Source organism: Galendromus occidentalis, unplaced genomic scaffold (genome assembly GCF_000255335.2).
Source record: "Galendromus occidentalis unplaced genomic scaffold, Mocc_1.1 scf7180000077485, whole genome shotgun sequence".
NCBI lineage: Eukaryota > Metazoa > Arthropoda > Arachnida > Mesostigmata > Phytoseiidae > Galendromus > Galendromus occidentalis.
The window spans coordinates 1,492,750-1,519,278 of record NW_003805473.1 but is presented as its reverse complement, the minus strand read 5'-3'; the positions used below and the strand labels follow the sequence as shown (position 1 = coordinate 1,519,278).

Genomic DNA, 26,529 nt, shown 5'->3' with positions numbered 1-26,529 from the left:
TCACGATCGCTCTCATTCCATAGCGGTGATGGGGAGCCTAATCATACGGGGAATGTACGTTATCGGCGCTGACCGCAGCTCGAGACGACTCCGCTGCCGGAGGATCAATGTGAGGAAAGATCCAAAAAATTTCCCGCCTAGAAGGAAGGGGCGGACCAGCGGTCAGTCCAGTTATTCTCCCAGAAGACAGTGGTCGGGAAGCTCGATTTGCAGACTCGACAGTTTTTCCGCTGAGGATGAGCCCAAATTCGTCTAGTCTGCACTCTCCTCGACCGGGGGCGGTCGCTTCCCGTCAGAAAACAGGTTTTCCAGAACAGAATCATTTTTATTTTGTGGAGAGTGGACAGTTTGTAAATGTCTAGGTCATCAACCTATACCAGCGAGGCCTTTGGCATTCGGAAGTGATCCGAGAATGGCTACGGCATTGCCCTTCTGCTTCTCAGCGCTTATCTTCTGTAGAAGAAACTCTTCAACTCTCTCATCCCCTGATGTCTATTTGATCCGATTTCCCAAGTCCCGTAGGAAGGCCCCTGAGGATTCACCTATGACCCCCAGCCTTTCAATGGCTACCGGCTGAACAACGGAACGATTCTCGGGCAGATTTCCAAGCATTTCCCGAACTAGTGTGAGAGTTCCTCACGAAGATCGGGCGTGATACAGAGAATCCTCTCGATTGCAGAGTTTCCGATCGCTCGACCTGTGAAAGGTCAGGGTAGATGGACACCATCAGGGTTTTATGTTAACGTATCGAGTTGGCGTGGTTAGGGAAAATGTAACCTTGCGCAAGAGGTCAGGTCCGAACAGCTCCACTCAAGATCGGGCATCTGAGAATACGATGATCGACCCACATCCAACAGCACCACCACCTCCATTGTTTAACGACGAATCCATCGGAGGAACGCCTCTCACGATAAGACGGTGCACTTATCGCAATTATCAAGTGCGCCGAATTCTCCCAATCCTCCCGGAGAGCAGAGAAACCCGAAGGACCCTTGTTTACTCCTCGCATGGCTCGACTCGCGCTCTCGGCTGAAGTCGCGTACCGCAGCTCCGGTTCATCCGGACACATCTGCTCCATGGATTCGACACTTCCCAATCTCGCAGCGATAGCTTCCAAGTTTGTGGGCCGGGAGCTTCGGAACTTGGCCACTAGGTCGGACGCGGGGAGAGAGTCCCACATGAGAACTCGGCGAGATTCAGGATAACGAAAACGGGCACAAACTCGGCCTCATGATTTTAAGTGGGACGCCTTAAGTGAGTTTTCCCTCCGCAGCCTCCTCCTCCGACTCCGGACTCGAAACGCTCTCAACTCGAGTACAGGACAATGGGGGCCGTTAATCTCGTTCATGGAGCCGAATACCCACAAATAGCAGACAGAGCGACATTTCCCCAGTAGAACAGCAGGCAGAACAGGCGGATAGGCAGCTAGACTACCAGCTAGACTCGCTGAAGACACTCTTGTCCGTTCCGGAAAGCTCCCTGGTTCTCTGCGCCCTCAGAGTTGCGCCAGTCATAGCGTGCCTTGATCCACTCGGCCCTTCGTTCCCGTGCAGACCCACTTGAGATAAATCCCAAAATCGTCGACTCAAGAATGACCTTCTTCCAACAGATTCTCAAGGGTCATCAGAAACACATTTGATTCGACATCGGTGCCCTGATGCACGATCCTCTTCTAGCCAAGCTCCAGTCCCCTCTTTGACGTCGGATACCATCCTTCGCAGGCTAGGGAGGAGTGAGAGGATAGAGTTGGCGTTTTTCTGAGAAACGTCGCTCGCCCACTCCTCGGCTTGGCCAAGATTATTTCTCAAAGCAGAAGGTCGGCCCGAGGTGCGGCATTCCGCCATGCGATGATTGGGCAACGGCGTTCTATCTCGGTCGATCTATTCCCGCTCCGGGAGACTTGTAGCGGCTCCTGTTTTGGCAGCCTCCAAACCCGCGGACGAATCGAGGAGAAAGAGGGGGTGTGAAGTTGCATCAATAATTATCGAAATCGCGCTCTAATCGATGTGTCAGTAGGTGCCCCATATGACACCTAGAACCCGCGATCAGACTGTGGAACGCGTGGATGGAAAGTGAGGAAAGAAGCTCGAACTCAAACAAGGCGGAAACGGCGAAGCCCTCGAGAGCATGCCAGAGGGGAGCGACGTAATCCTCCTCTCAGTCCAGACGTCGTTTGTTTTCCGTAAAAAAAATTGCCCGGCCCAACCTTATATCGAGCTCGCGACGATAAGATCCGGTGTGCGCATGCGGACGTTCGAAAGGACAATGTTGTTGAAAGAGTCCTCCTGTAACACATGCGACGATGTAACTCTAGGACGCCGCCGGTCGTCCGGAAGGTACAACGGTCAGTTCACACATTCATCGATCTCCGCGTCTCGTTGCGTCGACTCGTTTATCTGAATCCATCCCGATAACGCTGCATCGAGTCCGAGTAATCCGCCATTCATTTCGTCGTTCCTGAAAGCGGCCACCGGGACACATTGTGTGTGATGTCATCGTTCAGAAGTTCCGACTGGCCTCGGACCTTGCGTCAATAATCGATCGGAGAATCGAATCAGAGCGATGTGTACAATTCGTTTCGGTATATAGATATGAATAGAATGATGATTTGAGACATGAGAATTTGTTTTTTATAATCGTTCCAAATGATAATAGCACGCGAGATTTGGATAAGCGCGGGCTGTCGTCATCAACTGCGCTTTACGACGTCAAGGCCCTAGGGGAACGCGGAGAGTCGCCGGAGATACTTACGGTGCTCTTCCCCGGGAGGTGACATTTTCCATGATGCTTCGTGAAATCGAAGGCTCGTTAACCTCGTATGTCGGACCCGCATTGCGGAAACTTAAGCTGAATTTGACGGTGAGCGACCCGACCAGGGATGGAGAGGCCAGGGGAACGCATTCGATCAATTGCTCGTGAAGTAGTAGTTCGCGATGACCTCGGGCTGCATTGATCTAACCCTGTTCCGGTGCCGGAATTCCTATGTGATTTCTATTTCTGAAGCAACTCCGTGTAAACAAGATTCGCCGCGGAAATTCATGAAGCTTGAAGTGATCGAACTCGACCGAACACTGGATGGCCAGTCGAGAACTGATGAGCTAAACATATCGAATATAGTCATGAGGGTCGCTTCTGCCGAAAGTGGGTTCCGACCAGCAGACAGCTCTTCCCGAGACTCTGGAGTCAAACGCGATCGAGCAGATCGAAAAATGGAAGGAAAACTATCGAGAAGCATTGACAAGAGTATATAATTTATTCAAATGATACTCTCCACACCGAGCAGACCTTGCGAGGACCTCGTGGCCTTGCTATCACATTGTCACATCTGGGGCCTCAAGTTATCGGAAGCGTCCCGATTTCGCCAGCGATTGAGTCATATCCACTCAACTCGGACCATCATCAGTGCCGCTACAATCGAGCGTACCACAACCGAGCCGGCTACGGTGACGGACCGACACGTTCGTCTCGTTGTTTGCTTCATTGATATCGTCGTCGTCGTCATATCAAATTTACTTTATGCAGCTCAGTCTCCATCGGAATTATCATTTATCTATTAATCCATTCTATACTACGGCGTTGTTCAGACTGAATCATGGTTCCCCATCCATCGGGGGCACGGGAGTGCAAAAATAATGCGGACACTACAGGAGCTGAGGGGGTGCGAGGGATCTGAAGCTCTGGCTCCGGGACTCACGCGGGGATCGGAGGAAGGGATCGAATCTCCGGCAAAAAGGAGAGCTAGCGTCTATTGCTCAATTCATCCGTAGCTCATCTAGGGTCTAAGGTACATTTCCCTCCTCTCGGTTGAGAGCTATCGTTCCTCATCTCTGCGGAGTGAGCTCAGAAATCTAGTCGGCAACTGACACGGTTTTCTCGTCGAAAAACATGTCACTTATCGACAGCGCAGAATGAAATTTACAGAAAAATCCGGAGAGGGGCAAATGGGTTCTGAAGAATCGACGCAAGCAGCATCGTGAACATCGGAGTACGAGAAGTCGTGAGTCGCGTATTATAGAAAACGTGATGGGATCGTGGGATGTCAGACTCGACCGATGTTCAGCAGGGCGGACTCAGAAGGTCAGTGTATTCTTGCAGAGACTCCTTGAGCGATCGGCACACTTGAGGAGACGACGACGTCGTACACTTGACCAAACTGGGATAGAGGGATATGAGCTGCTTCCAAACCGATGGATCAACGCTACCCCGCGGAGCTTTCTTCAGTGAAGCTATTAGTGTGGCAATGGCTTTCAACACAAACGATATTTCCGACATTCTATGCCTGGGCAAGGGACATTTTCCCGATAGACGCTCATCCTCGACGTACGTTGATATAACCTCTTCGAACCTGAAGTGAAAACGAGGACGAATGTAGACGTATTTCAGGAAAAATCGCACATCTGCGAAATCTCCAAACGTCGGAAGCGACGTGTGATGTTGCTACCGAACTTCACCCGATAATGCCGAAAGTATGAACGAGCTCGACGCTCTGTTTACCTGTGCAGCAGAGACGTGATGGCGAGCTTCGACACGACTCCGGCGTGCTGTTGAGGACTTGAACTTCCGTTGTGGGCCCCGTCGTGATCGTGCGGGAGCACGGTATTGCCTTCGAGGAATGAAAACTGCAGAAGGGTCTCGAAGCAGGCCTTTGCGAACTCCTCGCGGAGTTTCCGAGTCGACTCGGTGTCTGGAATGGCAATGGACGCGGGCGCCGTTGAGGTTTGGCTCACAGGTTTGCAGCTGCTGCTCTCTGAAGTACCCGGCCCCGAGGCACGCGAAAGGTCCGGACCAGTGGTGAGCATATCTGGCAAGGCAAGAAGAGAATGCCCTGTACTCCAGACTGACGTCATGCATCACCTCGTCGCCCGGCAAAACATATAAAAATAAATCTCTCAGTCTCCATACATCTTGATCAGAGCATAATTCGAAAGGGCAGTGGAGGGATGATTTCATTCCTAGTGCACTCGAACCGTAGACCCCACAAGAGCTGCTTCGAACTCCATCGCGTCATGCATTCGAGAAGAGGAGGGCGCATGGGACAATTTACTCGACGTAGGGGTTCCCGGGAGCATGATTCAATGTAATTTTGGGAAAGGAATACAGGTCTTGCAGGAGGACGTCGACACATTCAATCAATGTGCTGAAAGAGGGGCAAGGTCGCTGAGAGCTGTTTCCGAGCCGGCTGCGGTACTCACCGACCGGTGCGCTGGATGTCGCCGAGTGAATTGAACCTTTATTGAGAAGGGCCACCACCCTCATAACGAAGACTTTTGGCATCTTCGAAGCATGGGGTAAGATGCAATCACGGATGAGCTGGATCACCTGTGGAACGGAGACTTCGATCAATTCACACCCAGGAAAATGAGAGCTCCAACGATAAAAAAAAGTACGGAGAAAATCCTGAGGATCATAGGGGCTAGTAGTCTCATTCGGATTCCGGGGGAGGATATATGGTTTGAGAAGCGCATGATTCCTGCTTCCGAGAATGCGCGAGCCAATGATATACTCACTCTTGTGTCGAGAACTTCATCGTTCTGTTGTTCTTCCAATGTCTGATTGGGTGGAGATGAACTCTCGGAGAACAAGAACTCTTCGAGCGTTACAGCAAGGTCGCCCCACATATCTTCGAACATCACCGCTGGAGAGAGGAGAGCATCCTTAGCCGCGGATTTCGCGCATTTATGCTCTTCGGGAGCTAGCAAAGGCCGAGCTCTCAGGCGCCAGAGGCGTCTGAATATCCTTTCTGTATACTCACGGTTGGAATGCGCCACAGGGAGTCCCACATGCAAGGCGCTCAGAAGTGAAGCCACAGCAAGTTTCCAAGTTGAGGAAGACGGGCATCTGTACTTCAGAGCCAGCGGCACGTGTAGAGCCTGAAGAATTCACGAGTGCGAATAGTTTTAATGTGCTGATTGTACGATTCAGAGCGAGATTCCGAAGCTTTTCTTAGGTCTTGAGATTGATCGATATCCTTCGCTATCATCTCTCAGAAAAGGAGCCACCATCCCCTCCCGATGAGGGCATCGTATGCATCCTGCGCGCGAGGTCCCATCCGAAGAATCTTAGATTCGGCTCAAGCCGCTCATCGCTCCTGCGGCGGTATCCGGAAGACCTTCCGGCCCCCTAGAGAATTCGATGGCGCTCCCTTCAGGTGAAGTCGGAATGACCAGCTCAAATGAATTCTTTGCTTTCCCTACGGGTCCTCCGAACCCATGTGGATTTCGCTCCGCCCAATCTTTGCCCTGTCGACTTCATTCTCGCGTCTCATTGCATCATGTACGCCGTCTTCTCTGGCGATCAGAGTCTCCCAGAGACGAGAGGGAATTCGTCGAGAAACGGTCGGAGAAAAGAGCTCAGGTTCCTGTCGGGTGTCTCAGGGTCTCGCCAGACACTCCCGATATTGAGTCATCACATGAGTGATGCCTCATGAAAAATGAGAATAAGGTCCTCATGATAGACTTCTTGAAGGCCCCTTGACTATTCTTATCGCTTTCATGTCCCACCAGCCCTAAATAACTTCCAAGCTACCAAGATGGATCCTCGCGTATCTTCCCCTCTGAGCCGCTTTCAAAATCGTCAGTCGCACGTGGATCGAAGAGCCTGCGACTCGCTGACGGACGACAGACCCTGAGGAAGATAAGCAGACCGCTCTATTCTGCGGCGGATTATCTCCGGTCGCTCCTCCAGGTTACCATGATGAGCATCCCGGCTCTCCACGCGAGCAATGCATGGATCAAGCTACTGCAGACACGTCTGCTCCTTTTTCCGCATCGAAGGTCGAATCAGCCGACTCCATCGCCACCTCAGAGTCGGCAGCCGCGAAAATGTAGCGCTCTTCTTTTCCAGAGGAAACAAACAGATTTCTTCGTCTGACGCGTCCTTCGATGCTCGGTGCGAGGATTCCTATCGTCGGTGCCCCCCTTCTCGGGGAGACCGTTCCCTCTCTTTCGGGTTTTCAGAAGCGTCTCAGACCCTCCGACAGCCTCCTCTCCCTTCTGCTGCTGCCTCTTCTTTCAGGACGCGGAGAGCAGAGGTGGAAGCAGCAGCCGTGGTGGTTGTGCCAACGCCAGAAGAACGAAGGAAGTTCCCGAACGGAAAGACCCCCAGGGGCAGTCGACCTATTCCCTCCTTCTCGAAGCAGACACCCAAAGGGCTTAGGGACGAGACGGGAGCGGGGAGGGGGCGACTTCAGGGCCATCGTCAGGCCGGGGAGTCGGTGAGGGGTAGAAGGGATGAAGGGAGCTGACCGGGGGGACGGACGGGAGGGAGGATGGGGGCCGACTCAGACAGAGACGAAGAGAGGGCGCAATGGCCTTGCGCAACTATACACAACGCTGCACCACCAGGCGGCAAACTAGGCCGACCATCCGAATTTACCATCCAAACGAAAGCACCGCCCTCATCGTAACAAAGGTGCGCGATGGCATGCCTCGCCCTCTCCTAACAGAGTCAATAACGCTTGACAGCTATTTCCTTCATCCGGTCCCTTGTTGTCAGCGACTTGCACACACAGAACGAGAGCCTCAATCAAGACTGAAACAACCTCTAGACAGTATTTCCAATGTCACCGCGACACGGCGGTCGGCACGCCCCTCCCGAAGAGATTCCCCCCTCCCCCCTCTCAATCTCGATTTCACCCGCGAAGGAGCAGCTCCACCGCTGAGGAAGGGTCAGTCACAAGACACGTGTTCCCTACAGAGAGGAAACGTGGAAGGTCCTCGTTCTGTCTTTTTCCCGCTTCGGATAAATCAACCGGGAGCGGATGCGGCACAAAAATCGAATTCGCAGAAATGTCGGTCGTATTCCTCCCATTGACGGTCCCGAAGCGCTCTCTCCCTCTGTCTGTCTTGGTCGAGGATCCAGGCTCCTAAACGAGAACATGCACGCTCAAAGCGATCGGTCTCCAGTCAAGTTCGAATATTCAACAGGTATCGAGCGTATGCAAAAACGAGTTCTCTCTGTCAGGTGTCCCGAGCAACTCCGAACTCGGCCTTCTCTCGACTGGAGCTCGTACGTGTTCGCTTGCTACAAGGTATCGCTCGGCAGAACGCGATTCGAGTGACATCATTCGATCGATTCCGACGAGACGAATGCGAAGGCGACATAGTAAGACTCGGTGAATACGGAAATACACTCTTCATAGGCTGGAATTGCGTTTCCAGACAACGGAACGCTCAATAATGGATCCCGCCGCCCGTCGCTCCGTAAAATTCACTACGCAGATTCTGTACAGCTGGGGGCCCGATCGAGGGCTAACTCGGCCGGGCGGCGACCGGCTCGCCGGATGGCCAGAAAGTCAGACTGCACAGTGGCAAGCTCGACGTCTGACAGAAGTCTAGCAGACATGTGTAGCACATCACACAACGAGGCTGTTCGTAATTTTCCGCAGCCTAAGGGCGCGAGCAGACTTTGCATTCACTTGCCTGGCAACAGTCTGGCCAAGGACATGCATGCATTTTCTGGCCTGAAACTTCAAATGTCGAGCCGCCCCTGCAATATCTAACTTCTGCCTAATTCTGGCTGAAATATGCAACGTCAGCATTCGTATCTGAGCAACCTGAGCGACTGACTGTGATCAGCGCCGAAGAAGACGCCGGCCCCTATCGTCGGATTCGCGCGCTCGAACGACTTACGCATGCGGGGATTCTTCCGCAATCAGCCGCATGTGGATCAGGCTGTCCGGAGGAATGGCGACCCATCGACAAATTGAAGCACTTCGGACTCTGTGGGAACTGAGAACTGCGGACCCCGAATCTATCCCAGTGTGGGTAGTTCCTCTCAGTATTCGAAGAAAGTTCCCCGGACCCCGGGATACGGAGTCGGTCCCGCGCGGAACTTCCACAGCTTTCGCCAGGCGTGGCCTCATTTGGGGGGGGGACTCGGAACCTTAGAACAACGAACGCGACTCGAAAGCTCGAGATGGTGGGGGATTCGCGAAAGAATTCCGCAGACCCCACGGTGGACAATCGATCGAGTGCAAGCGGCCTACTCTGCAGCTCGTCTGGAAAGATGAAAACACTATCGATCGGTGCCAGTCAGCTCGGCCAGCTTGTTTCGTTGTGAGCTTCACGAAATCTAATATCTAGCTTTGTCAACTTCCATTTGACCGAGTATACCGAGTAGGGTTTTTTCTCCAGCCCATCGGACGTTTTGATACATTCTCTCTCGCTGGGAAAGGAGACGCAGCGGAAGCCGCTACTTCGTATCTCGTGGCTGAAATGTCGGCGCGGCGCTACAGCGAAAGCTTGTGAATCTTTGACAACACATTGGATGGGCGGATGTATAATGTTCACAACGCTCATATCGATTCGAGATCGTGTCGCGATCACGATTCCGGTGTTTTGAGGAGGACAGAAGGGTCTCGGCAAGCAAATATAAACTTCAATCATAGAGATACGTTTCAACGGTATGAGTTGTGCTACTGGAAGCGGAAGGTGGAAGCTTCTCGAACGGGAAAACACATCGAACATTCGCGGCAGCCATACAGACAGCCACGGAAACCAGCTCAGCAATACAGTGTTGCGACTAGGGTTCCAGTCCTTTCCACAGGAGCGAGAGACTCTTCTTTCCTTCCGTTCGTCTTTCATCCCACCGGCCTGTCTGGTAGCGGAGTCCGCCCCACGTAGGACGTTCCGCCAGAAATCGTTCCCTCCCCACGATAGTTTCGATCCCATCTCGAACGTCGTTCGTAAGAGACGACAAGCTCCTTCGGCAAGGCTTGTCTGGAGTTCGTATAAATCAGAATACGTTGAAGCTTGGAGTTCCGTCTGTCCTCGAGCGTCTGCTCTCGGGCATTTTCGCGCGTGAACGTCCTCTGGCTCGTCAGGCGCTCAGCTTCCGGTTGGCGAGACATAAAATCCAGCATGAAAACCGGGAGGCCAGTCTTTCGAAGGATTTTTCCTCATCGTCCCTACATCAGATCCGTCGAAATCGATTCCCTGCCAGGGAGCTTACTCGAAACTCGAGCAATATTCAAAGGAACTTTCTTCGAGAATCCGAAGGAAAAACATCGACCAAGCATTGAATAGCGGGATCCACGACGTGTCCACGACGGAAAATACGGAGCCTGATCCATTGCGGCATGCCCGCCATGCTTTGTCGAACCGGCCATCATCATAATGAAAATCGCCCCCGAAACAATCTTTACGAAATCCGTCGAAGGAGCGTCGGAAGAGTTTTCGCTCCGGGCTTCCCCCTCAGAGGAATAGCGGAAGACACAAAGGGTCTTTTCAGCCCGACCCTTATTGATCTATTCCGATTCTATGGCGGTTGCTCACGTTGCGATGCCATGCAACCGGATTATACAACGGTGAGGTGTATTGGAGCAAGCGTGCGGGTAGGTTCGCTCACGTTGCAAGCCGACATACGTCTCCGCACGTGACCGCATAGAACGACGCGACACTTTATCCGCCCAGTATCAATTCTACGTATGAACATCGCCACCGACCTAAATCCCTCCGACGACTACAGATCCAAATCGCTCTCGATGCCGCGAGAATCCTCCTCGACGCTGGAATATTACGGCTCGATCGCTTGCTCAATTGCCTAACCATGATGACCCTTTTTCAAGGGCCCTCTCTCGCCCGCTTCATTCCGTTCAAGTTCGCGACTTCCGAACTGCTACTCTGCCTATCGATCCGGGTGACGATCGACAACGGATTTTTCACTGAGTCTGCACTGTGATTCATGAATTGCGAGCGGCTTCCGCGAGCATGCGGAATAGCTCCGCGGTCTCGGACATATCGTCGATCGGCGACCATCGAAGGATTCGGCTAGGACTAACCGAATTGATAAATTCTCTTGCGTGGTCAATAATATCCTGAGACCGACCACTCTCTGCGCACAGTCGAAAGAAATGGAGGAAGTCGACATAAGGAACAATGTTCAGTACCACGTTGAGCCGAGGGTGGTGTTGCTCGACTCCCGGTTCTGCTCTGGGGACGGCGGACCAACGGTGGCGTTTCACACAATCTCGATCTCGTGATGAGCGTCACACTTTCCGGATTGTGGAGTCGCGATCGGTGGGAAAGCCCTCGCCGACGTCCCGGCGTTTCGGAAATCGAGAGATATCGTCGACATTGTGTCTACCAGTCGCTCGGGGAAATATGACAAGAGATAGAATGTATAGACGGAAGTAAGTCCTGGCTAATTTCGGGAAGCTCCTGTCCTCCTGGTAGTTCAGGCACTAGTCACTGCCGAAACGTCGGCATCACTTCGGGGAGTGTTTGCATTTTTCCTCGCCGTCGACTGCCCAGATGGACGGCGGTGGAAGATTCAAACCACGACTAGAAGACTAACTGCAACGTGCAGCTCAGTATCCAGCCTGGGGATTTTCCCTCCACACGGGCGCTCCGTTTGACCGAATGGAAATACATAATTATTCAAAGTGCTCGACTCCATCGAGGACGACTCGATGCTGAAGCTATATCCCTTTCGTCGATGTTCAGCTCATGCCTCGTATGAACATCTCCCGAAAACCAGTTGAAATCTAGAATAGGGAGTTCTGTCAGTCTTCGACGCACCCCGCCCCTCCTTCGCAATGACGACTCTCGTCTGCCCTCATTGAGACCGAAGCTGGAGGGGGGAGCCAGTGAGCCCTTTACTTCGTCGTCCTCGCTTCTGTCTGGACCTCGGTGTATCTGGTGCTTCTCCGCAGCCTTGGGCAGCAGACTTTCCGAATTACTCCAACGGGACCGGCCGAGAGCCGAGCGGGCAGCCAGCCAGTCGACTTGTATAGCGTTGCGTGAATCCAAGGACACCAGACGTCTGGCCGCTCTCGCGCCTCTACAGCCGGCCTGCGCCGTTCGCCCGCTCACTCGAGAACCTCCATCCACTGGTCGCAGCACCACCACCACAAACTTCAGAGCAACTACATCGAGGAGCAGCACCATCAGCTCCATATCCCCATCGTCCGTCACAGTAGAAACCCCCGCGTGGGGCGTGTGGAACAATCAGGCTGCGACGGACACGCCGGCAATAAGCCGAAGAAGGCGCCGGATCGGACCCATGTGGATGTCGATCTGAGAGCGCCGGCGCTTGCATTGGTCAGCTCTGAGTGAGACCATCTCGACCTCCTAGCCACACTGAGCTATTCATGTACCAGACCTCCGGCGACATGCCAAAGTAGACCATTCTGACGATCCGCTCTCGTAACGATTCGCCACGAAACTGAGGAATTGGCGACCGGCAGTCGTCAAACATGATCAAACATAGTAACGGATTGAGGAACGGATAAATCAGCGATCTCGGGGGCATAAGGAACTCGGTTCCGGAGCAGTCGAGGAAAATTATTCGATTGAGCAGACTTCCTCCATGTGGCGCGAGCTGAATGTCCATCCCACGTACGCGGGACGTGGTAGTGCTGCTTGTTGACGCTCTCCATTGAACATCCGAAATGACGGTCACAGTTCCTCATAATAGAATTTGTTCAACCCAGAAAGCACTAAACTAGATCCCTGGGGTATGTGAACTATCAATGAACCATTCTAGAAAGGATGTTTCGTAAGCACACATGCCAACTCGCGAGTGTTCATGTAAGAGCCTCGTTCCTTGTAACGTGACACGTCTCGAATAAATTTTGTTCTTGTCGACTATTAGATAACGTCGGAGCTAAACGTGCGTGTGTTATCCGAAATGCGATAGTCCTCATCTGCAACCTCGCCATGGTGGCGAATTCCCCATCAATTGGCACAATGAACGCACACACAAACAAACGAATCAACCGCCCACCCGTCATCCTCTGCCCGGAACGTTCCTGGACGATTTGACCAACGGCCCAGAGGGCCTGCTCATCACAGCGAGGGGACAAATATTATATTATTAGACGAAAGCCGGCAATACGCCTTTCACGTCGACGAGATTCCTATTCGAAGACGCCTGAAGGACGTTGGCGACAAGAGATTCGGAGGTCGGAAGAATCGCTGCTGTACCAAAGCTTCTGTACCCTTTCCTCACGAGCGAAGCTTGCCATTCATGAACCGAACACACTACAGGGTGGTCATTTTTAGTCGGGACTTTTTTTCCCTCTGCTCGTCCCGGCCCTAACTTTTGAACGGCTGGATGAAACTATATGAAATAACCCACCAATCAACAGCTCCCGCCCTGACTGACACGATTCCGTCCCCAGCGGTGACGATTTCGGCCAGTATCACCTGTTGCGGGCGTTTCGGAAATGATCGGTCACTTTTTTCTCGTCGCTCCACGAAAACGCCTCTTTCTCGGCGACCGCTTGGTCGATCGGGCTCAACCTGGTTGCGTTCGACGCGGGACAACCTGGCGGAGGTATGCCATAAAAAAAATTCAGGTACCATGTTCCTGGGGGAAACGCGGAAGGGGTAAACTTTGGTTTGAAAATTGGACAAATTTACCAAAATTCCGGGTTGTCGCTAAACTCAGTCGATAACTCCTCAGGGAAGCCGAATTCGAAAATTTTCATGATGGCTAAAGTGCTTAAAAGGGCCAATTCACCCGATCTGGGGGTCAGCGGCTCGATCCGACAACTTTTTTTTCCTCCGAAAATCGTCATCTCGAAATTCTCCTCGTGGAACGCGGAATACCGCTTGGGAGCGCTGATGTTGTGTTCAAGCGCGCGCTCCAGCCTCTCAGCATGCTTCCGAGCGATGGCGCTCTCGGATTTCCAACGGTCGGAATCCGCCGGCATCAGCCATTTTGAAAAGGGAAGAGCCGCGCGAGTCCTCTGTGCATCATTTCGCTGTCGAATTCGGGATCGCTGCAATCTGTGATACGCAACTGCCACAGCCGTGATCTCAGTGAATTCATTGTGTTCTCCGGACTCTCAAGTTGATATCTGCAAGATGGCTGAAGCCCCACCGTTGGGAAGAGATGATCTCCTGGGGCGTCTTACCTTCCACCAAACTGGCGAGGACCGCGTGGCGTTTCAAGTCTTCCCTCACACTCTTCCTTTTTCAAAATGGCTGATTCCGGCGGATTCCGACCGTTGGAAATCCGAGAGCGCCATCGCTCGGAAGCATGCTGAGAGGCTGGAGCGCGCGCTTGAACACAACATCAGCGCTCCCAAGCGGTATTCCGCGTTCCACGAGGAGAATTTCGAGATGACGATTTTCGGAGGAAAAAAAAAGTTGTCGGATCGAGCCGCTGACCCCCAGATCGGGTGAATTGGCCCTTTTTAAGCACTTTTAGCCATCATGAAAATTTTCGAATTCGGCTTCCCTGAGGAGTTATCGACTGAGTTTAGCGACAACCCGGAATTTCGGTAAATTTGTCCAATTTTCAAACCAAAGTTTACCCCTTCCGCGTTTCCCCCAGGAACATGGTACCTGAATTTTTTTTATGGCATACCTCCGCCAGGTTGTCCCGCGTCGAACGCAACCAGATTAAGCCCGATCGACCAAGCGGTCGCCGAGAAAGAGGCGTTTTCGTGGAGCGACGAGAAAAAAGTGACCGGTCATTTCCAAAACGCCCGCAACAGGTGATACTGCCCGAAATCGTCACCGCTGGGGACGGAATCGTGTCAGTCAGGGCGAGAGCTGTTGATTGGTGGGTTATTTCATATAGTTTCATCCAGCCGTTCAAAAGTTAGGGCCGGGACGAGCAGAGGGAAAAAAGTCCCGACTAAAAATGACCACCCTGTACTCGTGGGACCCGAGCTCCTCCTGAGGCGCCGGACGATGAGTCGCGCAGACCTCGAGGTGACCGATCGACCCTCCGACTTCACGCTGAATGAAATCCGAATCTCTGAATATTGTGTCGCCGCGGCTTTCGAAACGATCAGTTCTCCCAAGGGCATCGAAGAAACGTTTTTCTTCTCAGCGCAGGAACGTGGATATCGGACCCTTCCGAGATAGATCCAAGGTCTTTGCATAAATGGCCGCCAAGAGCCATTTCTGTCTGACCTAGTTTCTAGGGAGGATTCGGGACGGAAGACCATCTATAGAGGACCCTGGTCTCTTCCTGCTGGCTCCCCGCCTGTTCGGCTGCCCTATTCCTCCGCAAGTACGACTACACCGACGAGCCCGCAGAATGGCCCTCCTCTCACCCAAACTCGATCTCTGGCCAGTCCTGATCCCAGCTCTTTCGTTCTGTGTAGCCTTCTCCGACTAGAGGGAAACTCCACTATGCCATGTACATGTATTGCGCAAGACGAACGCCCTTGAACCAGAGCGAGAAATAGGGCAAGCGAGCGCGCGAGTTTTGACAGTGAGAATATCCGGATCGCAACCGGAAAGCCACGGGAAATGCCCGATAAGTCAAGGTCCGTCGCTGAACGCCGGAGTCAGAGAGGAATAAGAATTCCAGTCACCGAAAGATAAGGGATCCCTATGATTCATAGGTGCCGTCGATGGCTGTCTACGCCTTCGGTGGTGCGATGAATTCTCCTAGGTCCGAAGCTTTGAAAGCGCTCACGATTTGCTCCACGAACGCCCAGATGCGGATAATTGAATCGTCGAACCCCTGAGATAAAAGATGTAGGGACAGAGAATCGACGCAGCCCACTCTCTTGACGAGGTCATCCTGCATCATGACCAGGTCTACGTTCGGGCGCGATACCGGTCGTCATTCGTATTCAGGAGCTGCATCGTCTGTCGACGAATGAACGCTCGCCAGAATTATATTTGAGTGAGCTGACTCATCATTTGCCAACTGGACGCAAGGTTGTCGGCTAACGATTGGTTCGTTCGGGACGCTGAACGGGATAACCACCGAGCCTCTTACGAGCTCGCGGGTCCCGAGCATGGCAAGCCTCTCCGGTAACCCAGCGGACAGTGCTGGCCTCCTCGCGGTCCTAGCTTCCATTCGCGTAATTTGCGTGATTCACTCAAATAATATCGTGTGACCTACAATAGTCTAGAACACGTCATCAGAGACCGGCGTCATCAACGGTTTCATAGCGTCGTAAATTCCATGAGACTTGACGTAAACAACAACTAGCGGAATTTACGAGCTACTACTTCCTCGCAGTCAATGATCTCGGGCGGGATGCCCCTTTTCCGAAATCGAGACGCTTGATCTCTTTTCAGTCATGACTCAAGCGCGAAGAAATGCCGCAAACCGACTTTCGGAACTCAGTACCTCGGTACTTCACAAAGACGTCAAAGTTCCTCGCCGAAGTCACGAGTTCCGCGCCAGCACGAAAGCAGAGTGCCAACGCTGGAGATTCGGCTATTGTGGGAGTTCACGGAGTCGATATCATTACGTCACCGCCTGCGATTGCGTCATCGTCTTGACAGCGCTTTCCGTGTGCCTCACACAAATTTTTTGGATACAATGTATCAGAGAAGTTTCTCGTAGATGCGGGGGGGGGGGGGAATCCGCCCCTCGTATGACGCCGACGTCCTCACAAGTCGGTGACGGACACCGCGAAGAGAAGAGAATGAGATCGATGCTGACGTTCGGTATGTCAGCTGTCATTGGCCGAGTCATTGTGCGGTGCCGATTATGAGGGAGGTCCAACCAGGGCAATCTCCAGCGACAGCGATGTCGATTGCGGAATTCAGGAAACAGAAGAATGGCAACATTGACGGCCTTTGTACCTTTTGTTGGTCTATGGAGAAGCAGCAGAACTTCGACAATGTTTCTCTTTGCCGGCACCGTCACGGCTTCCTCGGCGGCGTCATTTGAAACCCGCGGAACCGATTAGCGCTGACAACGATCAATGGGGCTGTCCCGATAGTTAGGTGACGGCCCCAAGTTCAGAGACGCTCCGGCCCCCTACCGACTGTCGCTGAGACGGCCGGCCGACCGACCGGCCGTTCGGTAAGGCCCAGTTTCTCAGTCGGACAGTCGGATGGCGAGCAGCCGGTCCGCCGCCCCGCAGAGCCCCTTCCGCCTAGTCCGAATCCCCCTCCCCCACCCCCACCTCTGGACCTCCCCCTCCTCGGCAGGCCCAACATTCTAGTTCACAGCAAAGACCGACGTCTGACCCTCCTCCGGTAGGAGGCGCCAGCGAATGCGCACTCGGTCCCTCACCCTCAGCAGTCAGTCCCTCAGTTGGCTAATGCCTCCGTACTAGGTACTAGCATAGTAGATGGTGGCCTGCTGTGTGGCTAACGCTGGTTATACGGTGACATATACGGCGCCCGAGCCCGTCGGCCAGCCAGCGGGCGAGCCGAAGCAAGGGCCTGCGAGATATACGGTGACGCACTCTCGCCCAGTCCAGGTTTCGCAATACGCTCTCTCCACCTGCAAGCGACGCAAAACGACGACGCCAGGACACATCGTTTCACTCCACGCTTGTGTCCCGGAACTAGCGGAGCTCCCGGAAGTTTTCGCCGAGTGCCGTCGACAACGTTCAATGTTTGACCGATTGATTGACAGACTAACCGATTGATTGATTGAGTGTCAGACAGACCCGTCTACGGCTTTTTCCTGACTGTTGCCGTCCTGCCGGTTGGTTCTCCTTCCTCTCCTTCTATTTTATGGATTAGTGCTGCTTTCTGGCTACTTGTGCGTGCGGTCGTTCGTGCGTGCGCGTGCGAGTTTCGTAGTCCGGAACCCCAACGAAACTACCTGCATGTCTCGTATCGCGCTTCATTATTTTATCGATGAGCGGGGATTAGTTCGAACTCTACAACGTCCTGATACTCTACCGTCCCTCAAGGATTTCAACAACAGGTTTGACAAGTTTGCCGAGTTTGACAAGTTTGTCAACAGTCGCTCCCACAGGCGAGCTCCAACGAATCGGGGCGAGTTCCTGGCCTCGTCTCTTGCCGTTGGAGTTCTCTAGCGAGTGTCGCAGCGTCGTTCGGGGGGGAAGCGGGTCCCCTTGCGTGGGTCGAGACATAGTCGTCCGTGACAAGGTGACACGCTGAGTACAGTACGAGGGGGAGAGCGGTCCTGGGGATGGTGGGTCGAATCCTCCGCTAAAATCCCGGTGGACCCGACGATCCATTGATTGATTGAATGATTCATAGGAGGGTTCCCTTCGACCGTCGTTGTCACATGGCTTCAGGCCCGCGTTTCCGTGCACGCTACTGATGTCGATGAATCATTGAGATGCCTGATGGCACTTATCTCCTTCCCCCAGAATCGAGTTTCCTGCAAGCTCCACGATGTACAGCTGACGCGATGGATGTGCGCTTGAGAAGTGATTCCATGTCATCAGCGTACCATGCAGAATACGAAGAATCCGATTCCGAGTCAGAACAAGATTGCAACGCTATCGACATGAGTGTGATCAAGAACGCCGCTTCCCTCCATATGAGAGTACGGGGAGTCGTAAGTGAATATTTAGCTTCGAATACTGAATTTAGCCGAAACCGCTGTCGGGGAGCGAAGGAGAGTCGGGCGAGACTATTTCTATGGTCGATGAGAGATTATCACTCGACACCTCGATTCTTATGGAAATTCTATGACAGGAGCGAATGGATGTCGATTCGCCGATGACTGGGAGCTCTCGAATGAACGGTGACCACAACATCAATAACAGCAACAACAACAACATCAATATCATGGAAACCGATCACGGATCGCTCCACCAGCATCAGCATCATCATCCACCACCTCCCCAACTCATCATGAGGGACCCTCATGCGCCACGGTAAAGATTTTGAAGCAATCGAAGTGCCCGAGTTGTGCCCGAGCCCCGTCCAAGTTGTGCTGGAAGCTTTCGAATCGAAAAGCAGCATAAAGAGCTCTTCTCACGCACACCCGATGATTCGAGGTCTCGGAGAAATCCGCGACGTAAACAGCGGCGGAACGTACTGTGAAAGTTGCAACGACGGCGGTCGCTAAAAAAAAACCCGAACCGCCGATGTTCTCTTGCGGACACGCAAACAACAAGCAAACAAGTATAGATCGTATATCTCTCGTGCAGAGACGTAGTCTCGATAGAGCAACAGCAAACAACCGACCACTGAGCGAGGGTTCGCGATCCAGTGAAAACGTACGCTCGTTTGTTCGTGCGTCCGCTCAGCCGCCGTCGGTCCGCTCAGTGGATACTCAGAGCAGTGTATAAATGTTGTCGCATTGTTGTTCCAGGGAAGACCTTCGCCAGATGACCAACAATAGCCCGCTGAGCAGTTCGGCCTCGAGTTCCCCCACCCTCCATCTCAACGGAGTTCACGAGGGCCACGGACGGCAGGGCAATCTGGCGGGACCCCCATTGCCACCTCCACCATTTCTCTCCCAGCTCGGTCAGCCACCGACGCAGCATCTCATGCAGCAGGTAGGTCCACCACTCAAAGGGGAAGAAAACAACTCTGACGAGTAAAATTCCCATCCTACGGCCTACGATAGCTTTGGGGAACGGACGATGCGAAGTCCGCGCGATCGGGACGCGGATCTACTCGAATACACTCGACAGAGAGGCCAGACGAGTAAACAGGGAAACAACGGCCTTCGTATCGATCCGAGCTTTTTTTCCGGTGATCGAACGCATCGGAGGGCATTCGAACGCGTCGAGGGACAGAGTCGACTCTCGGTCGAGGCCACGAGGTCGAGACAGCCTTTGTTGGGGGAAACTAGCGCAAAGCGGGTCGGCCCGTCAGAAATGCGAAAATACAGGAAGCGAGAGCCGGGGCAGCCGTTGTCTAGACCCAAGGTCATCGAGCCGTTCTCGAGACAGCGGCGGATCCCATTCGGCTTGATGTTCGCTTCGATGCGGACCGAACGAACGGCGACCACCCCGACGGTAGATGTTTTGACGAGATGTAACTTCGTAGACGAAAACCAACGAGCCACCGACTGGCTGACGGGCCCGTCGCCGATGGATGGGTTGAGGGGGGCGGCGTTCGGTCGGCCGGTCGGCCGAACGAACGTTCTAAGCCACTAAGTAAAGGATTACGATGATGACGGGAAAGGAGAAGATGTGGAAGTTTGCGGCGCCAAGCACGGAGCTCCTTGCCAGCCGGCGTGGTCCTTGACGGGTCGGATAAACACTGGGTTACCGGGTAGGTCCCGCAAACGCCCCCGTTCCCCGCTAGGCCACAGTCGGAAGGCTATTCGTCGGCTCCCCAGCGGGCCTTGAAGCTCTCTTTCGCTTCTTTCCAGCCTAGCTAGCTAGCTCGCTCACTAGATGGCTGGCTGGCTAGACTTGGTTCACTTGTTTGTCAAGAGCGTTACTGTCCTCCACGTCTGGCCCTCACTCTCAACTAAGCCCCTTTTAAAGACCCTCTTCCCGGTTACGCGCGCCCTCCTCCGTCGCCGTTTGTTACACTTACTCGCTTCTGCGAGTTCTGACTCTCGCTTTTTCCCTCGGAAAGCCTCTTCCTGGCTCAGCCGGGTCTAACGACGTCGTCGACGACGACGACGACCAGAACTACTGCTTGAATGAGAGGACGCTTGAATGAGTCTATGAATGAAAGTCCAACAGTGGAAACGAGAGCGACCGATTTTCTAATGTGAAATGTTCATGAGCGCTTACGTATGTCGACACAAACAATTTTCCCGGAACAATAGCAACGCCGGGATAGAAACTATCTAGACGAATGGACATAAGCCGAGCATGTCTTTTCCGGTGTTCGGAGACAGGAGCCGTCTCCGTGACAGGTCCGGGTAGCATCCCACCGTCTGATCTCAAAAATTCGTCCTTCAGCAGATGCAACACCACGGGGGAATCCTTTTGGGAACGAACGATTCCAAGGGACGACACAGCAGCTTTTCATCGGTGATGTCGTCGGACGGCGCGGTATCTCCGCCCCCGCACACCCTGCCCAACTCTTCAATAGGCTCGCATCAAAACGCCTTGAATCAGCATCAACTGTCGTTCGTTCCGCAACACATACCGCATGATTTGGTGAGCAGTCCGCATTGCCTCAGTGCCCCGAATCGTAGAAGTAGGCAGAGAACGTCATCGATGAAGAAGACGACGGCGACAGTTCGTTCCGTCACTCATTACGTTATCGTTGCAGGTGCATAAGATGAGTTCAGGCCAGAAGAAGAAGTTACCGACGCCTATTCCGAAGGAGTGTAAGGACGAAGCTTACTGGGAGAGGCGTAAAAGAAACAACGAGTCGGCTAAACGTTCCAGAGAACTTCGTCGCATCAAGGAGCAGCAGACGACGTTACGAGTGCTCTATCTCGAGCAAGAGAATCTTCAACTCAGGACAGAACTCGGAATGCTCCGGAGTGAAGTCGACAAGCTTCGACAGCTACTCTACGTAACTAGCAAGCAGTCGCCTCCCGCCACCGCCAACGGACGGAGTCATTCGCAACAGCATCAGATACAACAGCAGCAGCAGCCGCAAATTCAGTCATCGCTCTCGCTTCATCCGCAGTCATCGGAGTCCCCCGACCAAGTCGTAGGGTCGGGGCCCGCAGCCCAACAGGACAACAGTCAGTATCTGAATCGTCTGAGTGCATCTCCCCCGCCACGCAGAATGAGCATCCCGGTAGCGGCGGGCGATCACGCCCCCCATGAGAGGTTGCCCCCCATAGCCACTTTGCAACAGCCGCAGCTTCAGATGCGCCGGATCATTCTTGCGTCACCGCCCTCCCGTCCTCTGGTTCCGTCATCGTCGGCCGCGTCGTCGCACGCGGTCGTGTCTTCATCTCGCAGTCCCTCACCTCAGGGTCGGGACGGTCGGCGAGAGATTTCGGCCTCACCGATGTCGAGTTCTCCCGATGCTACTGATCTGAGTCCGTTGCCACATCGTGTGGCTCTCACGCCGCCATCCCCCACCGAAGTCTGTGTCCGACCTCTCGAACTAGGCCAGCCGGCGACCGATACGCAGTCGTCGAATACAAGTAGTGAAAACAGTTTTCAAAGTCACACGAGCGGCGGTAGTTGCAGTCCACCGACGACAGCGGCGGTTCAACAACACCCCCTGCAGCCAGCGATCCTGCGTCACAAGAAAGCTCGGCCGTCTAGCCCCATGATAGGAGGGGTCAGCCTCAGTACACAACATCATCAACATCACCATCAACAACATCAACACCAACACCACCAGCAGCAGCAGCATCAAGCCTCTCCCCAAGGAACCCCCTCGCCCCAGCTCCTTCAGTCCTCAATTAGCACCAATAAGCAGCTCCACGCAATGGCTCAACGAGAGTTCCAACGAGACTCTCAACAAGATGGACCTCCGAGAGGAATAGATGTTGCGCGACTTCGTCAAAGGAATTCCAATTTACACTACGAGCCGCGCTTGGTCGCCCCAACTCTGGCCGCATAGATAGATCATCGCTCCTATCACGACTCAAACGACAGTTCGCGAACAATCAGAGTGCGACCGAATTCCGAGCGGTCGCACTTTAGCCGTTGTTGAAGTTCTGCACCTCCATTCATTCGACGGCGACGACATTGACCCATGGCGAAACCCCACGCCGACGTCTGTCCCCCCGCTACCCCACCGCTACAGGATACAACACCGGTGTTTCTCCAGTAAATCCATTAGCTTTGCTCCGTTACGTAATGATTATGAAGATTATTATGCCATCAGCTAATGCCCAAGTATCGTCTGTGTGAACACGAGTGAAAGCAAAAAATCAATCCCCGTGATTGATTCTCTCTTCGGCGCTTCAGCCGGAGCTACGGAATGACAGCAACGGTAACAACAGCATACGAGGGGAAGAACCAACCAACAAAGATGGGTGTACAGATGAGCTGTGATGAAAGTTCGTGTTTTGTATCGGAACGGATTTGGAAAGTTTTTTAAGGATGCCTTTCAGCATTCGGTGCGCGGCGTCCGAAAGGCCGTCCTTGAAAAGTGAATGGGTCTTGGTTTTTTTCGAACAACGTTCGAATTGACCCAACCGTTGACCGAGAGTAGAGTGCGCTGAGATGTGATACGATTGTGATACTCAGAAGCAGTGATAGCCGCGGCAGACAACTTCTGCTAAGAATTGTGGTTCTACGAAGAGTTGAAATAATTGTTCCCGATCCGGAGAAGCAGGAAGAGACGCGCTCTGCCATAGTTTTACGCAATTCCGCGCTAGGGAAGCGAATCGTTGTCTCGGTCGGTACATTTGGATTACTACTGCTCAGCCAGTTTAGCTTCTGACTAACTGAGAGACGGAGGTGAGAAGGAGGAGGCTCCGGTAGTTCGGTGACATGTAACCGAGGACAACCAGAAACCCTCCAATCAGACGGATTCTTTTCGAACGCTCGTCAGAATCATCGATTTCTCTCGTATACGCCTCCCGCTGACTCTCTATCCGGATTTCTAATCGGCGTGGCCTGCGACAGACTGATAACCTCACCCATTCTTCCCTGTTCCTAGTCGGAAATGTTCTAGTTGAATTAAGGCTCTCGTTGAGGTAGAACGAATTGCCTGCGCGGCCGGCCGGCAGTCAATCAGTCAGACTGATACTAAGGGAACATCATTCTCGGTGACGAGAGCTCGTCAATCCGAACCGCTAGCACTGCATGCCGAGGCAATGGACGACTTGCGTTTATTGACTATTTATTTTTCTATATATATTACATTTGTAAATACGGAGCCCGCGAGGCGTGTTTGCTGTTATTTCCTATGTCACAAGAGGCATTATAACAATTGAGACCCCAGCTGTCGAGTCACAATATTCCTAGGCGTAATTCTAATAAGGGAATAATCATTAGAACAATTTTACACCAGGAGAACAACAACATCGGCTGATCTAGCAACAATGTCTGTCCCGATCGAAGCCTCGGCACAAATCGAAGCTAAATCGATCAGTGGGAACACCGACAATAATGGCGAGGGTCGGCAGCAGCAGCAGCGATAGAACGGAGTCCGAATCGAGTCCGAAAGTTCAAACCGTCAAACTACTGCTCGTCCACCCGAACCACCGATCCACTATGATGGACACCGAATGCTTTAATTTTGCACGTCGTGTTCCGGCAGAGCGCGATGGCAAGCGTGACCAGATCTAAGGGGTCTCTAGTAAAAATATCTTTTTGATGTGTGTGTAATTTACCTGAACTACGAGAGCTCTCATCTCTATTCTCGAATCAGACTCTTATATAATAGTGAGTTGTCTAGCGAATAATGGAAATCATTTGCTCCGCTGAATGTTCGCATCGCAGCGATGAAAGAGATGAGTTTTTTCCGATTTACGATGTTACTCCGTATATCACGTGGTGAACGAAACATCACGTTTCATTCCATAACGTATGCTCAAACAGAAACTTTATCTAAAGAATTAAATTCTCATGATTAATAAAGCATATGGTTGACCCGAAACCGAAGTGTCTTCTCGTATTCCCGCACAACCAGGGGCAACCCGGCAGACTCAGACAGGAAAACCCCAGAAGGGAAATCTGAGAGATCCGCGAGCGGGCGTTCCGGCGACAATCCGGCCTCCCGTCCCAATAAGCCAGAATCGGATGGGGCTCCGCGGTCCCTCGGAATGTATTGACCACTCATGCTCCTCTCGGCTCAGGGTACGTCGTTGACGTAATCACGCTCGTTGGAATCTGGGCTCCTGCACAAGGAAGCTCGAGCTGGTGAATGGTTTCGAGGTGAAGTCCTTTCAGGGTTAATGTAACCCAAAAAACCTCCTCTTTTATCATGCCCTTTCCGTCACAAACGATCCCCGGCTTGTTTACTTCCGATAGATAAGCGGCCAGGCTTATTTTTAATGGAACGTCGATCCCACGCGTACTTCATTCGACCGGATCCGATTTTCTTCTATCATCGCTTCTGGCAATCTCGCTTGACTTCCAGCGTGCGCCGCGAGCGGATTGAAACACGGGCCTGAACTCGGCTCATTCGTCTAGTCATATTCCGGCAGGCGATTCCTGGCTCGAAAACAATAGGCAGAGCCGCGAGATCGAATTCTCCAATTTTACTGAGATTCAGTGTTCCATCGCGTGAAATTCACGACGGCTCCCAGTCACGCTACGCGACCGGAATAACATCGGGGGGGGGGATCGATGCGTACCGGCGAAACGTTCTCACTAAGTCGAATCAACGTACTCACCTTGATAATCGAATGAAGGATGTGGGCCTGGATTACAGATCGTTTATTTGCGATCTGTGTATATAGCGATACACTCATCTCCATGGCTCTTTCGCCGAACGGCACGAAACTCATTGTGACCCAATCCGTCTGAGACGATAGAAAAAAAAACACAATGAGATTCGATACAATGAAACCGCATTGAGAAGCCCACCGCAGGAGCTCAATCTTCTCTCTCACTCCATACACGGCCTCGAGAGCACCGAAGATGAAATCGTTCGGACGACAACTCGATACAAGCTATCTTTGTTGTAGGGAATAAGAATCCATACTTACAACAGGCTTGACAATGTTGTTATTGTTATGGTTGCATGGCGGAGAAAACGATCCGAAGGAAGGAGCTTGACACGCATACGTGCTGAAGCGCAAGAGCTGTTCGAATAGGACCGGTAGCATGTCCCAGAGGTTCTCACACGAAGAGAACAGGATTTCCTGTAAATGCCAATTATTGACAAAATCAAGCAAGAGACGAAGTCGTATGATCGATGATTATATTCCGAGCCGAGGCCTGACGGCGTACCCTTTGGATTGTGTCGATCGTGGACAGAATAGCCTCCTGCAGCGGGCTCACGACGACATCCGTCAAAGACGGTAAGATGAAAGGCGCGGTATCCGCGTGCATCGGCACGGCGGAAGCGTTTTCGAGGACTCGACAGAGCTTGCGCAGGTCACACTCTTGGAATCGCGGCTTGATGTGTTGGAACAGCAGCGGGAAAATGTGGATGAGGGCGGTGAGGAACGGCTGAGACGGGATGAAGATCTCGTGGTTGTCCTCGCCGGCGGGTGCTTGCGTCGAATTCAGTCCGATCGTGCACCAGACCTTCCAGGCGGTTTCCCACAGCATCGCCTCTTCCGCGGCCTTGTCGGACGAAAGCGAGTCGAGGCCGCTGTCTCCGTTGAGCGAAGGCGCCCCCGACATCGAAACCGAGTCACCGCAAACACTGGTCGCGCTACTCGACGGCACGGTCCCCCTGGACGTCATGTGCAACATGTCCTGGAAGCTTTTCAACGCCGATAACGACACCTCATTGTTCTTGGAGAGCGCTGAATTCTCAATGAATTCCAGCAGCAGCGCCCACGCCCGTCCGAAATCCCCCAAGCTCTGTAGTATGTCCCTTTTGACGTAGAATACGCGGGCGACTCCACCGAGAGTCAGCACCTGCGTTTCCGCCCATTGTTTCTGAGCCGTGTTTCTCGAGTGATGAATAAGAATATTTCCCGCCATGTCGGTGACCTTTTCCGTTGATGCGCTTCCCGAGAGATTCCGAACCCTATCCAGCAAGGGGAACAAGACATTCCACAAAACCGCTTGCCACGTCTGCTGTTCGAGAAGACCGCCGTGCGCATTGATCGTCGAGAACAGAGTTTGTCCCCCGGATTTCCGTACGGCCGAACGCGGATCGACGCACAGATCCCCTAGCGAAGAGAAGAGCGTCATCCACAACTGATCGAAAGGCGGTAACGTCGCTGTCAACTCCCTGCAGAGAGATCCATCCGTCGGAGATCCTTCTTTCGAGCCCACGGATACGGAGCATCCAGTCTGGCCGAGTTCCATCGACACTCGCTGTTTGTTCTGGTAGAGGTAATCCGCAATGTTCCACTGTAAACAAATCGAGCGAACTGTCACAAGACGAGCGAGAAGCTTCTCGTAGCTCGTCCCCAGCCCGACGCTTCGGG

At 53.0% G+C, this 26,529-nt stretch overlaps 1 protein-coding gene across 1 annotated transcript in view; it reads right to left on the bottom strand.

The window, feature by feature from the left end:
* Positions 1–4,056: 4,056 nt before the first annotated feature.
* Positions 4,057–26,529, bottom strand: part of mon2 (Mon2 homolog, regulator of endosome-to-Golgi trafficking) — a 29,306-nt gene continuing 6,833 nt past the window's right edge. The window contains exons 14-21 of the mRNA XM_029112176.1: positions 25,373–26,452; positions 25,129–25,284; positions 24,814–24,942; positions 5,753–5,870; positions 5,508–5,635; positions 5,193–5,319; positions 4,495–4,801; positions 4,057–4,345 (exon numbers count right to left, since the gene is read on the bottom strand). Of these exons, the coding sequence (XP_028968009.1) occupies positions 4,057–4,345; positions 4,495–4,801; positions 5,193–5,319; positions 5,508–5,635; positions 5,753–5,870; positions 24,814–24,942; positions 25,129–25,284; positions 25,373–26,452 (2,334 nt within the window). The remainder of the gene's footprint in view (positions 4,346–4,494; positions 4,802–5,192; positions 5,320–5,507; positions 5,636–5,752; positions 5,871–24,813; positions 24,943–25,128; positions 25,285–25,372; positions 26,453–26,529) is intronic.